We start from the raw sequence: 17,039 nt of genomic DNA, 5'->3' as shown, positions 1-17,039 counted from the left end.
TGACCGCAATCATCATAAATGTTTAAGAAACAAGTAAATTTATATAATTATTCAATTTCATTTGAGTTCTAAATATTTGGTTAAACACAAACTTTTTAACCTTCTTCAGTTAGAGAGGCAAAATGGTAGCATTTAGTGCAACCAAAATAATCTCCCAGGAAAATAGAACCTCGCATCAACCCACAACAAGGTCCAACCGACTACACCTGGTACACGAAGCGGACATTTGAGAATGCAACCCGGTATCATCTTACAGAACTGTGCTGTACCATTCTGCCCAAAATAAACCATCCACGCTTTGGGCTCAGAGGCTCAACGTGGTGGTGGCATGACTACAAGATTTGCCACGATTGATAAGGGAATATTCATTATGGCGTCATGTGTGTTTCGTTGAGTTGCGTCCGGGAAAACCCCAAACACCCCCGCACACCTTCCCACTAACCGGAGGGGAAAACATGCCTCACATCGTTCACAAATTGTGAGCTCTGTTGGGCGAAACTCCCTTTTCCCCTTCCAGCCAAATTCCGACGGACAACAAACGCATGTGTGCATCGTGCCAGGACCGTTGCAAAGGGGTTTTACAAGGTTTGGGATCTCTTAGAGCCATTGGAACCAGCATGAGGGCTATCACTGCCCTAATAGCCATGTTTAAAAATGAAAAGTCATATTTGCAAAAAAAAAAAAAAATGTCAAATTAAAAAAACTACAATTTTAGTCAAAGATCCCCAAGAAAACCCTTCGTAACGGCCCTGGTTGTGCTTGTTTGTGTGCCCGTGGGCACCACATGATGCACATCTCGGTGGGAAGTTTTGTGAATTTCAAATGTGGCACGTATTCCCCGGGTGAAGTTTGTTCTTGGTCTATGCAAATAGGAGGTGAAATTTTCCATTTCATTTTTCGTATTTTTTTTTTGTTTGTTGCTCTCTCAATATGTGAGACCCAAACGAGACGAAATGTACACACATATTTACGTCAAACGTGGTGTGGCAGTAGCAGTGTCATAGTTTTGTTCGTGAAATATAGTAACTATAAAAAGGGCTTCCCACCCTGCTCAGATGCAGCCGATCTGGTAGGTGAGATAAAACTTGAAGTTTGGGTTGGTTCTATATAGAATATTTCAACACTTGTATGGAATTTCACTATGGTAAAGAGATTTACTGGTAACACTAAATACTTGAACATTTCTAATGGCCTTTTCATAGAAATTTAGTTCAAAATTAGAATTCATCGAAATGCAAAGCTACCATCACATATTTTTTGAACAATTCTTAGTAATGTAGCATGGATTATTGGTGATTCTCCACCAACTCACACAGCAGATGCCCCGACCCCTCTCCAATTTGCATGAAACTTTTGTCCCTGAACACGAACCCAGGGACTGAGGGGCGGTACGACCCCTTGCATTTTTGAGCATGCGAAAAAAGAGGTGTTTTTCAATAATTTGCAGCCTGAAACGGCGATGACCTAGAAATTTGGTGTCAAAGAAACTTTTATGTAAAATTAGACGCCCGATTTGATGGCGTACTCAAAATTCCGAAAAAACGTGTTTTTTATCAAAAAAAAGCACTAAAAAAGTTTTAAAACTCTGCCATTTTCCATTACATGACTATAAATTTTTTTGGAACATGTCATTTTACGGGAAATTTGATGTACTTTTCGAATCTACATTGACCTAGAAGGGTAATTTTTTCATTTAGAACTAAATTTTTCATTTTCAAATTTCGTGTTTTTTTCTAACTTTGCAAGGTTATTTTTAAGAGTGTAACAATGTTCTACAAAGTTGTAGAGCAGACAATCACAAAAATGTTGTATGTAAACATAAGGGGTTTGCTTGTACATCACGAGGTATCGCGATTTGCATAAAAAAAGTTTTGAAAAAGTTGTTCGTTGTTGATCATAGCCGTTCATGGTCACCCGCAACAGACACGGATGACAAAACAAAGAGAAACGCAAAAAGTAACTTTTTTGCAATTTCGTCGTGAAACTAGGGGAAGGTGGGGCAAGACGACCATGTGGGGCAAGAGGAACAATCGCTCGTACGGCCGTAATTTTTACAATTTTGATTATTTCCAGTATGAGGAATTGTTACTAGCAATGCAATTAGTTAATTCTACTAACACATAACCGCCAAAACGACGTAAACGCCACGGGGCATAAGATTTAATGAAGTTTTTTTTTCAAAACCTTTGTTTTCTTATAATATTTGGAAAGTACAAAATAAGGCTTAGGGTTCTTTTTATGGCTCATTTTATCAAAATGCTATTTTTCCTAGATCAGTAGTGTCCCTACCAATGATTTTCACCTATTATAAAGTATGATTTAACTTTTGGTTATTTTAGTTGAGAGCTTTTGAAAAATCTTGTTCAGGTGGGGCAAGTGTACCATATGGGTAATTCCTTCCCAAGTGACCACGCGTCCAACATCGACCTTCACCAAATCTGCTCATATTTGGCATGGAGATTGTTTTTGCCCCAAAAACAAAGAATCCAAAGTTTGGTGACATTTGGTCCACCCCCGCGCCCGTGGCACCCCCCTCTTTTTCTGAGATTTTTGAAAAACCTCATTTTTAAAATGCATTTTGCTAAGAGAAAAGTTTACAAAAAGTGAACTTTTGGGTATGTATATTTGAAGATTTTTTTATGTAGAATCGAATGGCGTACTCAAAATTTACGTACAGTGTTGCCAGATATGAAAATTTTGCGCTTTAAGTTTTAAAATGCATTTTTAACCCTTTGGACGAGCACTTACGGGAAAACTGACAATTGGATTCGATTGCTGAGATTTTTTTACATTAAATTCAATCAAAACCTCAGGGTAAAATGAATATTTCTTGAGATATCACATTTTTAAGTTGGAAAGCTCTGTATTGCACAGCAAATGTTTTACTTAGCCATCAATTTTCAACAGTACATTGCGTGAGAGCATAGTAGGCCTTGAAATTTGAATTTTCTTTTTTTTCAATTTCTTAACGGAAGCAAGTGAATGTCCCAAAATTGAATTTATGTATATATGTATTGTATGTATGTATGTATTTGTGTATGTATGTATTGTATGTATGCATTTGAACCCCCGTCTTGGCAGGAATTGGCGTGGTTCACGGATATAACGAAATGAGAAAATGTTTAATTTCGAGCGCTTCAACATGAATTTTCTAGTTTTGTGGCCCCAGAAGCTAGCCTGATAATATGAGCCCATTTGGTTAATGTTTAGTGGGTCCAGTTTTGACCTGAAGTTAGAATGGAACTTTAATTAATTTACTATGGGGAATTTTCACTTTTAACATCTTCTTCGACAAAGTTTCCCAAAACGCTATCAAATTTTCTTATTGTCAAAATTCTCAAAGATTTTGATCCTGGGAACAACTTTGTAGAACATCGCAAAGCGCTAGGAGTTGATCCCGAAAATATATAGGTAATTATTTTGAGCATGTTTTTAAATTTTGCCAAAAAAAACTCCAAAAATCCTTCAGGTAAAAATTGGACCCACCAACCCTAACCAAATAAGCTCATATTTTCAGGCTGGCTTCTGGGGCCATAAAACTAGAAAATTCCGGTTGATGCGCTCGAAATTAAACATTTTGTCATTTCCTTATATCCGTGAACCACGCCAATTCCTGCCAAGACGGGGTTTCAAATGCATACATACAATACATACATACACAAATACATACATACATACAATACATACATACATGAATTCAATTTTGGGACATTCACTTGCTTCCGTTAAGAAATTGAAAAAAAAGAAAATTCAAATTTCAAGGCCTACTATGCTCTCACTCAATGTACTGTTGAAAATTGATGGTTTAGTAAAACATTTGCTGTGCAATACAGAGCTTTCCAACTTAAAAATGTGATATCTCAAGAAATATTCATTTTACCCTGAGGTTTTGATTGAATTTAATGTAAAAAAATCTCAGCAATCGAATCCAATTGTCAGTTTTCCCGTAAAAGCTCGTCCAAAGAGTTAAAAAAGCATTTTAAAACCTAAAGCGCAAAATTTTCATATCTGGCAACACTGTACGTAAATTTTGAGTACGCCATTCGATTCTACATAAAAAAATCTTCAAATATACATACCCAAAAGTTCACTTTTTGTAAACTTTTCTCTTAGCAAAATGCATTTTAAAAATGAGGTTTTTCAAAAATCTCAGAAAAAGAGGGGGGTGCCACGGGCGCGGGGGTGGACCAAATGTCACCAAACTTTGGATTCTTTGTTTTTGGGGCAAAAACAACCCCCATGCCAAATATGAGCAGATTTGGTGAAGGTCGATGTTGGACGCGTGGTCACTTGGGAAGGAATGACCCATATGGATTTTTAGTATGGAAAAAATTACGAATTACTGCAACAACATATTGTATCGGAAAAAATATATAAACGTACTTTTAAAAACTGATAAACAATTTTTTTAAAAATTGTCCATACAAAATATAGTGGTATTACGAAAATTTACTATTTATCATCTAAGTAATTAGTTTTTTCCTTTAAAACGATCATTTTTTTTTTGTAAAATATCATTATTTAATCTAAAAATGAAAGAAACGCTTCCAATACATTCTAATCTGATGTGTCTTATTGATACCAGTTCAATTGTTAGCAAAATTAACATGTTGTTTCATGCATTATTCCTCTTGCCCCAACGGGTTGTTCGTCTTGCCCTACTAGTTGAGTAGAACGCACGGAAAATCAAAAATTTTAATGTCAATTTTTTACATTAAAAAACAGGATTTTTAAAAAAAAAACTTGTTCTATCAAAGTCTTAGTCAAGACCTGGAATATGATGGATATAAAAAATCTGACAGATTTTTTAACGTTTTCAATGGATTTTATCGAGCATTTCCTTAGCTTGTTACACTTGCCCCACTTTCCCCTACTTACTTTTCCTGTCATTCTTGAACGACGAAATAGCCTACTTTTCTGTAGCACTGAAATGGGTGTTTCGAAAAGTAATACTTTACAACATTTTTTTGATTCAACCGATTTATTGACAAAATACATGAACATTTGACTTATAATTTCACTCAATGGGTGTTTTTCTGAAATGCAAAAATGTTGTTATTTATTTCACCGCCTTCATCTAAAATGCTGTAAAATGCTTGTATGGAACTCGTTGCAAAACTGGATTTTTTCAGCACTCGTCGTTTTTATCCAAATCGGTGAACCTCGTTAGATAAATGCACGTCTCGTGCTGAAAAAATCCTCTTTTTGCAATTGGTTGCATAAAATACTTTTTGAAAACTTTTTCTTCGTAAATCGCGATAACTTGTGATGGTAACAAGAAAACCCCTGATGTTTACATATCAACATTTTTGTAACTACAACTTTGTAGAACATTATTACACTCTAAAAAATACCCCTGCAAAAATAGAAAATAAAACACAAAATTTCAAATCAAAGTACTATTTGGCAAGATTAAAGACCTCTCGCGCTACAACAACAACAAACCGTGTTCAGAGCAATTCTCTAAGATTTCGGTCATTCGATTTTTTGTATTTTTTAATCCGGCAGAAACTTTTTTGATGCCTTCGGTATGCCCAAAGAAGCCATTTTGCATCATTAGTTTGTCCATATAATTTTCTATACAAATTTGGCAGCTGTTCATACAAAAATGACACGTGAAAATTCAAAAATCTGTATCTTTTGAAGGAATTTTTTGATCGATTTGGTGTCTTCGACAAAGTTGTAGGTATGGATATGGACTACACTGAAAAAAATGATACACGGTAAAAAAATGGTGAATTTTAATTTCACTTTTTGTCACTAAAACTTGACTTGCAAAAAAAATACTATTTTTATTTTATTTTATTCAGAACATGAAATGGCAACTTTTCACAAATTTCCAGAATGGGCAAAAAATCTTTGACCGAGTTATAAATTTTTGAATCAATACATTTATTTTCAAAAAATCGAAATATTGGTCGCAAACATTTTTCAATTTCATTTTTCGATGTAAAATTGAATTTGCAATCAAAAAGTACAGTAGTGAAATTTTGATAAAGTGCACTGTTTTCAAGTTATAGTCATTTTTATGGAACTTTTTTTCAAAATAGTAACAGTTATTGATTTTTTTTTTTAAATAGTGCCCATGATTGCCCACTTTTGAAAAAAAAATATTTTTGAAAAACTGAGAAAATTCTCTATATTTTGCTTTTTTGGACTTTGTTGATACGGCCCTTCCCAATTAACATTTTTTTCCAGGAGTTCTACAAGAGCTCTTCAAGATAGCTACAGCATAGCAGTTTGGACCACGGTAGGATAAAATTCTCTTCAAAACTTCTTCAGGAGTTTGGAAGAATACTTGAAGAGAGTTTTATCCTACCGCGGTCCAAACTGCTATGCTGTAGCTATCTTGAAGAGCTCTTGTAGAACTCCTGGAAAAAAATGTTACTTGGGTTAGTTGCTGAGATATTTCCATGCAAAGGTTTAAAAACAAAAAAAAATGTTTTCTAAGTCTCACCAAAACAACCCACCATTTTTCTAATGTCGATATCTCAGCAACTAATGGTCCAATTTACAATGATAAAATATGAAACATTCGTGAAATTTTCCGATCTTTTCGAAAAAAATAATTTCAAAAAATTTAAATCAAGACTTAAATTTCAAAAGGACCAAACATTCAATATTACGCCCTCTTGATATGTTAATCTTGATTTAAAATTCCTGAAAATGGTTTTTTTGAAGGACGAATAATTTCACAAATGTTTCATATTTTAACATTGTAAATCGGACCATTAGTTGCTGAGATATCGACATTAGAAAAAGGTGGGTTGTTAAATTTAAATTTGACTTTTAAACTTGTAATTTGTTCAAAAAAATTAGAAAATTTAAATAGTAGTTTATGAAACAAGTTGCAAAAAGAGGATTTTTCAGCACGAGGTTCATCGAGTTGGATAAATACGAAGAGTGCTGAAAAAATCAAGTTTTGCAACGAGTTCCATACAAAATTTTTTGGAATTCCGAAAAACACCCATTGAGTGAAATTTTTAGTCGAATTTTCATGTACATTTTTGTATTTTGTCAATAAATCGTTTAAATCAAAAAATGTTGAAAATTGTTCAACTTTTCAGCACCCATTTCAGTGCTGAAAAGAAGACTTTTCAGCATTTATTTTGTAAAGGTTGCTATTCGATTCTGTTATTTTTGGTACAGAAAAGAAGGCTATTTCGTCGTTCAAGAATGACAGGAAAGGCTGGACCACGCGGTACCACTGTTTCGAATGAAAAAATGATACAGATTTTTGAGACTAGTTTCAATCCCGTGACTTTTTAGAGAACAGTCAGTTTGACTTAATTCCACCAAAAAATACACGAAAAAATGTTCCTCATTGATGCACAAATAAACCATCACTACCGCCCTTACATGAACTTGTAAAGCTCCCTTCCTCAAATTGGAACACGTTCCACTTGTGTCTCAAGTAGCAGCAGTAGGATTTGCAGCATTGCTTTCCAAAACGACGAAGCAGCCCCAGTCTTGTGTCGACAGTCGAGTTGTAATCAAAATTCATAGCAACGTTTGCGCTCGACCCATCGGATGGAGGGGTCAATTTGAAACACACTGCACACGTGTCGATTCGAACTAATTGTTCAATATTCCGGGTGTCAGTGTTCCCGACTCCTGGTGAAGCACACATAAATCTCTCCCAAAATGCAATATTCTACCGGCAAGCCTGTCGAAAAAGCTCGCCTTCTTCAGTGTCGAGTGGAAAACTCGACTCTCTACCAGAGCAGTGGGGGAAAACCACCGTCGAAAGGCCAATAAAACGAGTAAGGTGGAAACCATGCATCAAATTGAATCACAATTTCGACAATTGAACCTATATTGCTCCGCAAGTGTTCCCCCGAGGTGAGGAGACGTTCGGAACCCGAAACCGGTATGCTTCCAAACGGAATCTCCACCGACATAGCTATGAAGTCCTCGGAGGCAGGACGAGAGAGCATAAGTACCGTTGAAGCCGCACTGAAATAGCCGGTAATTGAAGTTCCTGGGAGTAGGAAAAAACACGGTTGGACTTTCGGTTATGGGCTCGCTCCTTATTCCCCTCTGTCAACACAGAGGACTTACCGGAAGCACTTGTTTTGCATCAAGAGCTCTCCCCAACAAAAAAAAACAACCCACAAGATTTAGATACGAACAAAATGGGAAAAATGTACCGCAAAGACATCAAACTGTTGGGAAAATGATGGAAACGGCGTAAAAGGAAGATTTGTGTAGATAAATGGTCGTGATTGTGCTATCTGGTAGCACGTGCCTTCTGGGTCAAATTGGGTTAAGGACGCCTTGTCGCTCAGGTTTCACAATTTCAATGTATATTTTTCGAACAAAAAAAAATGATTTCAAACCAGAGCAATACAAAAATAATCTTCCAAACCACATCAACAGATTTTTTCTAAATATCAAGTTCTGGAACGGAACGTGGAAAGTCAAATTTGAACCATTCTAGTGTAGATTAATATAGCATTTTTAAAAATAAATCACCCTAGTTAATACAATCAAAAAACGACGACCCCGGGTCTTTTGTGGGCTCTGTTGCAAGTTTCTGCTCATTTCTAGGCGTCCGAAGGTTATGTGTGGTGAGTCACCCAAAACCTCTTTTTACGCAAATGGACCGACGTTTTACTTCCCCATCCGATAGAAGGCGTGGTCAGGCAAATCTCGTCTCGAAAAATGCCACCGGGTCCGTCTGGGATTGAACCCAGGCCTTACTGGGGTGAGAGGCTACCACGCTAACCACTGAATCACCGGACCCGGCACCGCGGCCAGTTAATACAATCAGCAAATCACAAAAAAGCAATTCTGAAAATATAGACAATAAAGACATGCTGATTTTGTATGACCGGACCTCAAAATTGTTTGGACACTTGTATGGAAAAACTAATGATGCAAAATGATTTTTTTTGTCAAATGGAATGCACGGACAAAATTTCATCAAAAAAATTCCCAAAAAAATGTGAATTTCTAAATAGTTGTACGGTGTTTTAAGATATCGATTTTTGAATATTTTAACATCATTTCTGTACTTCCCAAATTGAATTTGTAATGGAGCACCCGCAGTCGAGCAGTGTTTGACAGTTCGCTCCATAAGAAATACATTGTAGAAAAAAGCAAAAACTGCTCGAATGGAAGGGCTCCATTGTAATGGAGCACCCGCAATCGAGCAGTTTTTGATAGTTCGCTCCATAAGAAATACATTGTAGAAAAAAGCAAAAACTGCTCGAATGGAAATGCTCCATTGTTTAGACGAACTTAAAGGCAAAAAAAATTTGTTCAGGAGTCTTATCCCTAATGGAGCACCCGCAGTCGAGCAGTTTTTGACAGTTCGCTCCATAAGAAATACATTGTAGAAAAAAGCAAAAACTGCTCGAATGGAAGTGCTCCATTGTGTTGCGGGCAAAGCATCGTCGATCAAAGCAGTTTGGTAGGTGGATTCTTAGCACAGTCCCTCAACTGCTGCTTCCGTCGTCGAGACTCAAGGGGTCGCTAGTTGAAGAGCTAATCCCGAGCAGTTTCCTGCCGATGCATTCCATGACTCGATGCTGTACCATGGTTTCGTTTACGTCGACATACATATACGATACATACAACTCAAAAAGTTCAAAATGATTTAAATGTAATTCATGAAACTTCTGAAAAACCGTTTTATAGTTTTTTAGTTCATTTAAGAAGCTGGATATAATCAGATAATCATAGATGTTGCTTGGTGAAATGAATCCAAAATGTTTGAATAAAAGAGGATTAAACCTGCTCAATTATTAGTATCGTATCGACTTGAATGTAGGGCAGGGGTGCCACTATTTGTAAAAAGAATAGATAAAATATTTCAACATAATTTTGAAGCGCAATCGTTTCTAATGAAATATACTGAAGTAAATTTCATTTAAAGTCTCATTATCTGTCAACTATTCGAAGCCGGCACCCCTCAGGTAAAATGTCGTCTTCGATTGGCGATACACCGACGAGCGCGAAGGAATGACTTGCAAAACAAGAACCAGGAATACATTGTAAATGTAATTGGATAATATATCAAATAGAAAGTGCATATCTCCGGAGATGGATTTATCAAAGTGCAGCTCCGCAGATTTGCTGAGGGTGGTTCTCGAGGGGAAAAATAAAAACAAATCACCATCCTGCTATAAAGACGGATAGTACTGTCATGACCTTGAATAAAAAAGTTGACCTATTTGGAAGTACATTTTATACATTGAGGTATCAAACTAATCAAATCTGGGTTGTTACGATTCCCCTGCCCAAGGAAGAAGCATCTGGTGAACGAGCAATTGCTGTCAAATCGATAAAATAATGGCACGGGTATTGAATCTGATTCTATCACATAAAATTGAACTTGGTTCTTGTGACATTTATTGGCATCTAAAAGCATCGGGAAAGAGCAGACAAACTTGTAACAGTGGATTTCCAGTTAGTTTTAAAAAACAACTGTAGAGAAATTCTTGGTTTTATTTTCAATTATTTATTTTTTTAATGAAACTTTGTGAGTAATTTCCCTGATGACGGAATAAGCCATTTCGCGTAGTTTGTCCACAACATTTTGGCAACTGTCGATACAAAAAAAAATCATTCAATTTCTTTAATTACGTTTTATTAAAAACATTTCTTGTGTACCGTTACTATCTGAAGCTACCGCCTTCAACCGCTGAATAATTCATAGTGTGGAACACAGTTTAAAGGGGAAAATACAAAATAACCTTCAAAATAGCTGATAGATGAAAAATTGAAGGGAAAAAAATATAATCTTGAGATCGGCTTTTCTAACACATTTGTTGTTTTCGACAAACTGTATTTTTTAATTAGAAGAGCTGAGTAGGGAAAAAAAAACTTAACAAAAATGCAGGGCTGTGGAGTCGGAGTCAGAGTCGGAGCCGGAGTCGGTGGAGTCGGGTCCTTTTCGGGACCTGGAGTCGGAGTCGGAGTCGTCAAAACTGGAATAGCTGGAGTCGGAGTCGGAGTCGGAGCTGGCTAAATTTTATGAGCTGGAGTCGGAGTCGGAGCCGGAGTCGTAAATTTCTGATAGACCCAGAGTCGGAGCTGGAGTCGGAGTTATCAATTTATATGTTTAAAGTGTGTACTGGGCTGGATCACACAATTTCCATGTACGTCCTCTGAAATAAATTCAAAAGAGCTTTAAAAAATAGTGACTTTGAAAATTGTCTATTTCAAAACCAGGATAGTTACTTTGTTTCTTAAAAATTTTAGCCTAAAATTATACAAATTGATTTTATATGTCAATTCGATCATGAAGGCTAACTTTCTTTTAATATTTCATTTAAAAAAGTACAATTAAAATTTAGTTAGCTAGCATAGAAATTAAAAAAATGAAAGTAAATTTAAAGTAATTAAACAGCAATTCCATTTGAAAAGAGCCTAAACCAAAAAAAAAAGTTCTCCGATCGGGCTCAAAATTTTTCTGGGGGTTCCTTGGCCAAAATAATTAGACCCGTATTTTTTTGTTTGGCCATTAGGGTGACCTACATCGTGCTAGGGTGGTTCGAAAAATGGCAATTTTCGTCATTTTTCGCAAAAAACACTTTTTTCTAAAAATCATATCTCCGCGCCATTTCATCCGATTTTAGCTGTCTTAGATGCAAAAGAAAGGTGATGACTTTGGCTATTTGGGAAAAATAGTAAAAAGTTCCAAAAATCTAGCTTAACTATTGAAAAAGTCGTATGAAAACTTAAAATGGCGTTTTGACCGTGTCTGGACCAAAGAGCCTATGTCTGAAAATATTTTTATCGGATTCCTCGGAAAATTTCACATAACATATCAAAAAATTGGCGATGTCGAACCGTACGTTTTGGAGATACGATTTTTTGAAAATAAAAACTGCGTTTTTCGACGCGCCACGCGCAAAAACGGAAAAATGACGAAATTGGCAAAAAATCAACTTTTTTCACTAAAACTGCGATAACTTTAAAATTTCAGCGATGACCTATAGATGTTTGGGTATCAAAATTTTTGTAATTGAAAGACGCAACTTTTGGTACCATAACATCTATAGGTCATCGCTGAAATTTTAAAGTTATCGCAGTTTTAGTGGAAAAAGTTGATTTTGCCGATTTCGTCATTTTCCGTTTTTGCGCGTGGCGCGTCGAAAACGCAGTTTTTATTTTCAAAAATCGTATCTCCAAAACGTACGGTTCGACATCGCCAATTTTGATATGTTATGTGAAATTTTCCGAGGAATCCGATAAAAATATTTTCAGACATAGGCTCTTTGGTCCAGACACGGTCAAAACGCCATTTTAAGTTTTCATACGACTTTTCAATAGTTAAGCTAGATTTTGGAACTTTTACTATTTTTCCCAAATAGCCAAACTCATCACCTTTCTTTGCGTCTAAGACAGCTAAAATCGGATGAAATGGCGCGAGATATGATTTTTAGAAAAAGTGTTTTTGCGAAAAATGACGAAAATTGCCATTTTTCGAACCACCCTAGCACGATGTAGGCCACCCTAATGGCCAAACAAAAAAATACGGGTCTAATTATTTTGGCCAAGGAACCCCCAGAAAATTTTTGAGCCCGATCGGAGAACTTTTTTTTGGTTTAGGCTCTTTTCAAATGGAATTGCTGTAAATAAATGTTCCAATTTTTCTAACAACAAAATTTAAATTTATTTTGAAAATTGTTGTGCTGAAAATGCGTTTAAATCTGAAGATATTTATGATTGTTGTTTATATAACGCTGAAAACATGTAACATAGAACAACGAACACTTATCTACCAAGCTTAGAATGGTTCCATACCATTCTGTTTGTATAAATAATTATTTATAATTTTGCGAAACACCCCGAACATAAATGTCACCCCGGTTTACAGTATTCGCGCAAGTGTGAACTGAAATGTAAATGATGTGTTCATTAAAAAATAAAATATTTTAAAATATTTTAAATAAATATTATGTGTCGAAGTCGGAGTCGGAGCCGGAGTCAACAATTTGTGGAAAGCCGGAGCCGGAGTCGGAGTCGGAGTCGGCTTAACTCAGAAAGCTGGAGTCGGAGTCGGAGTCGGAGTCGCTTGGAATATGACCCGACTCCGCAGCCCTGCAAAAATGTTTGAAAACTTCGTTTTGCCAGAAACTGGATGGCACTTAACAAAAAAAACTAAATTTTAATGTTTAAGAATTATAAAATCACTCTACAGATGGGAGGTCAAAATGCCATTTGACATGTTCATTCAAATGGTTTCGCGGGTCACAAAAAACCACCTCGCGGGCAAGATTACCTATTTTTTTTAAATTTATTAATTTTCACACAAAAAGTGGAATCACCACAATTCTACAAAAAAAAATAAATTTGTTGGATGAGTTTATGATGATGCTACCTTTCCAGATATAACACAAGATTGTTGACATAATGTGCAAAAAAAACACCAATATGTTTCGTGGCCATCGAAAAAAGTCCATTTTTGTTATTTCATTCTAAGACGATGCTGAGATAAAAAAAACGCCGCTGAAAGCTTTTTTAACAGCCCTCACATGAGTAGGGGAGCTGGGGGTAAGACGGCCTGGCGGGGTAAGACGGCCATCCCACTGTTTTACTAAGATTACTAATAAATATTACTAAAATGTTTAGCTATACTGTTCCTTAAGCTAAATAATGCATATGGAGTCACCTTCGCCAAACATATTGTTTGAAATAGTACAAAAATAGCTCAATATAAACAAATAATTTTTCAACTTGAAACTGGATGTAACTTTCAGGCATTACAACTTAGGCATTATTGTTAGGTAACAATATGTAATCCTTTCTTTAAATATTTTTTCATGTTTTCCCAGGATCATGTCCCTCGAAAAAGTTTAACGATTGAGTGCATCACCCGGGAACTTTTTACTAAAATTCAAATTTCTCGAAAAGGGTTAAAGTTTTCGCAAAACTAATCCCGACCGGGCCTAGAGGACATTTCAGAGTATGTCTTGTGCAAATATGAGCTTTGTTGGTAATCTCTAGCTCATAGAAATATGTAATTTGTAAACAACTTTTGATGAACGTAACATTTTCGCTAAGTTCCCCTTCGTGTAGCAGAAAACAAAACCATTTTTTTGGGAAAACTGGTCCCGACAGGTTTTAGTTTAGACAATTCCCTTCAATTTAATGTATAGAAAGTATAGCATTGTATACCAAAAACTTACAGAACTATCCATTTTGTAAAAAAAAAATCAATTTCATTTATGTTGGAATGTTTACGTTTTGACACAGCAAAGCGCTTGAAAAGGAAGTGCTGCCAGATTTTTTTCCAACGAGATTGAATAAAGTTTTGAGCAATGTGACTTGAACAAAAAACTTTTTTTTTCCTCAAATGAACTCATTTTTTCAATTTTAAAATTTTAAAAGTTCATGTTTCTGACCACTGTCATGACCAGGTGGCCACTTGGCCTCGCCGGAACCTGTTCCGCCGGATCCCGTGAAACCTGTGTGCGGTTATTTGGCGGATTGTTTTGAACCTCATTATGCTGCATATCAAATGCCATGAAATTTCTAAAGGAAATAAGTTTGACCATTTTCATGACTAGGTGGCCACTTGGCCTCACCGGAACCGGTTCCGCCGGATTCCGTGGAACCCGTGTGCGGTCATTTGGCGGATTGTTTCGAACCTCATTATGCTGTATATCAAATGCCATGAAATTTCGAAAGGAAATAAGTTTGACCATTTTCATGACCAGGTGGCCACTTGGCCTCGCCGGAACTGGTTCCGCCGGATTCCGTGGAACCCGTGTGAGGTCATTTGGCGGATTGTTCCGAACCTCATTATGCTGCATATCAAATGCCATGAAATTTCGAAAGGAAATAAGTTTGACCATTTTCATGACCAGGTGGCCACTGGCCTCGCCATAACCGGTTCCGCCGGATTCCGTGGAACCCGTGTGAGGTCATTTGGCGGATTGTTCCGATTCTCACTATGCTGCATATCAAATGCCATGAAATTTCGAAAGGAATTTTTTTTGACCACTTTCATGACCAGGTGGCCACTGGCCTCGCCATAACCGGTTCCGCCGGATTCCGTGGAACCCGTGTGAGGTCATTTGGCGGATTGTTCCGATTCTCACTATGCTGCATATCAAATGCCATGAAATTTCGAAAGGAATTTTTTTTTTGACCACTTTCATGACCAGGTGGCCACTTGGCCACACTGGAACCGGTTCCGCCGGATTCCGTGGAACCCGTGTGCGGTCATTTGGCGGATTGTTTCGAACCTCATTATGCTGCATATCAAATGCCATGAAATTTCGAAAGGAAATAAGTTTGACCATTTTCATGACCAGGTGGCCACTTGGCCTCGCCGGAACCGGTTCCGCCGGATTCCGTGGAACCTGTGTGCGGTCATTTTGCGGATTGTTCCGAACCTCATTATGCTGCATATCAAATGCCATGAAATTTCGAAAGGAAATAAGTTTGACCATTTTCATGACCAGGTGGCCACTTGGCCTCGCCGGAACTGGTTCCGCCGGATTCCGTGGAACCCGTGTGAGGTCATTTGGCGGATTGTTCCGAACCGCACTATGCTGCATATCAAATGCCATGAAATTTCGAAAGGAAATAAGTTTGACCATTTTCATGACCAGGTGGCCACTGGCCTCGCCATAACCGGTTCCGCCGGATTCCGTGGAACCCGTGTGAGGTCATATGGCGGATTGTTCCGATTCTCACTATGCTGCATATCAAATGCCATGAAATTTCGAAAGGAATTTTTTTTGACCACTTTCATGACCAGGTGGCCACTTGGCCACACCGGAACCGGTTCCGCCGGATTCCGTGGAACCCGTGTGCGGTCATTTGGCGGATTGTTTCGAACCTCATTATGCTGCATATCAAATGCCATGAAATTTCGAAAGGAAATAAGTTTGACCATTTTCATGACCAGGTGGCCACTTGGCCTCGCCGGAACCGGTTACGCCGGATTCCGAGGAACCCGTGTGCGGTCATTTTGCGGATTGTTCCGAACCTCATTATGCTGCATATCAAATGCCATGAAATTTCGAAAGGAAATAAGTTTGACCATTTTCATGACCAGGTGGCCACTTGGCCTCGCCGGAACTGGTTCCGCCGGATTCCGTGGAACCCGTGTGAGGTCATTTGGCGGATTGTTCCGAACCTCATTATGCTGCATATCAAATGCCATGAAATTTCGAAAGGAAATAAGTTTGACCATTTTCATGACCAGGTGGCCACTGGCCTCGCCATAACCGGTTCCGCCGGATTCCGTGGAACCCGTGTGAGGTCATTTGGCGGATTGTTCCGATTCTCACTATGCTGCATATCAAATGCCATGAAATTTCGAAAGGAATTTTTTTTGACCACTTTCATGACCAGGTGGCCACTGGCCTCGCCATAACCGGTTCCGCCGGATTCCGTGGAACCCGTGTGAGGTCATTTGGCGGATTGTTCCGATTCTCACTATGCTGCATATCAAATGCCATGAAATTTCGAAAGGAATTTTTTTTTTGACCACTTTCATGACCAGGTGGCCACTTGGCCACACCGGAACCGGTTCCGCCGGATTCCGTGGAACCCGTGTGCGGTCATTTGGCGGATTGTTTCGAACCTCATTATGCTGCATATCAAATGCCATGAAATTTCGAAAGGAAATAAGTTTGACCATTTTCATGACCAGGTGGCCACTTGGCCTCGCCGGAACCGGTTCCGCCGGATTCCGTGGAACCTGTGTGCGGTCATTTTGCGGATTGTTCCGAACCTCATTATGCTGCATATCAAATGCCATGAAATTTCGAAAGGAAATAAGTTTGACCATTTTCATGACCAGGTGGCCACTTGGCCTCGCCGGAACCGGTTCCGCCGGATTCCGTGGAACCTGTGTGCGGTCATTTGGCGGATTGTTTCGAACCTCATTATGCTGCATATCAAATGCCATGAAATTTCGAAAGGAAATAAGTTTGACCATTTTCATGACCAGGTGGCCACTGGCCTCGCCATAACCGGTTCCGCCGGATTCCGTGGAACCCGTGTGAGGTCATATGGCGGATTGTTCCGATTCTCACTATGCTGCATATCAAATGCCATGAAATTTCGAA

At 37.9% G+C, this 17,039-nt stretch overlaps 1 protein-coding gene across 1 annotated transcript in view; it reads right to left on the bottom strand.

The window, feature by feature from the left end:
* LOC119766338 overlaps window positions 1–17,039 on the bottom strand; it is a 60,065-nt gene that overhangs the window by 28,933 nt on the left and 14,093 nt on the right. Inside the window, exon 2 of the mRNA XM_038250825.1 lies at window positions 7,814–7,981. Within this exon, the coding sequence (XP_038106753.1) occupies window positions 7,814–7,981 (168 nt within the window). The remainder of the gene's footprint in view (window positions 1–7,813; window positions 7,982–17,039) is intronic.

The sequence above is a fragment of the Culex quinquefasciatus genome, chromosome 2 (assembly GCF_015732765.1).
Source record: "Culex quinquefasciatus strain JHB chromosome 2, VPISU_Cqui_1.0_pri_paternal, whole genome shotgun sequence".
In the NCBI taxonomy this organism is placed as follows: Eukaryota; Metazoa; Arthropoda; class Insecta; order Diptera; family Culicidae; genus Culex; species Culex quinquefasciatus.
This window is presented reverse-complemented; position numbering and strand designations above follow the sequence as displayed.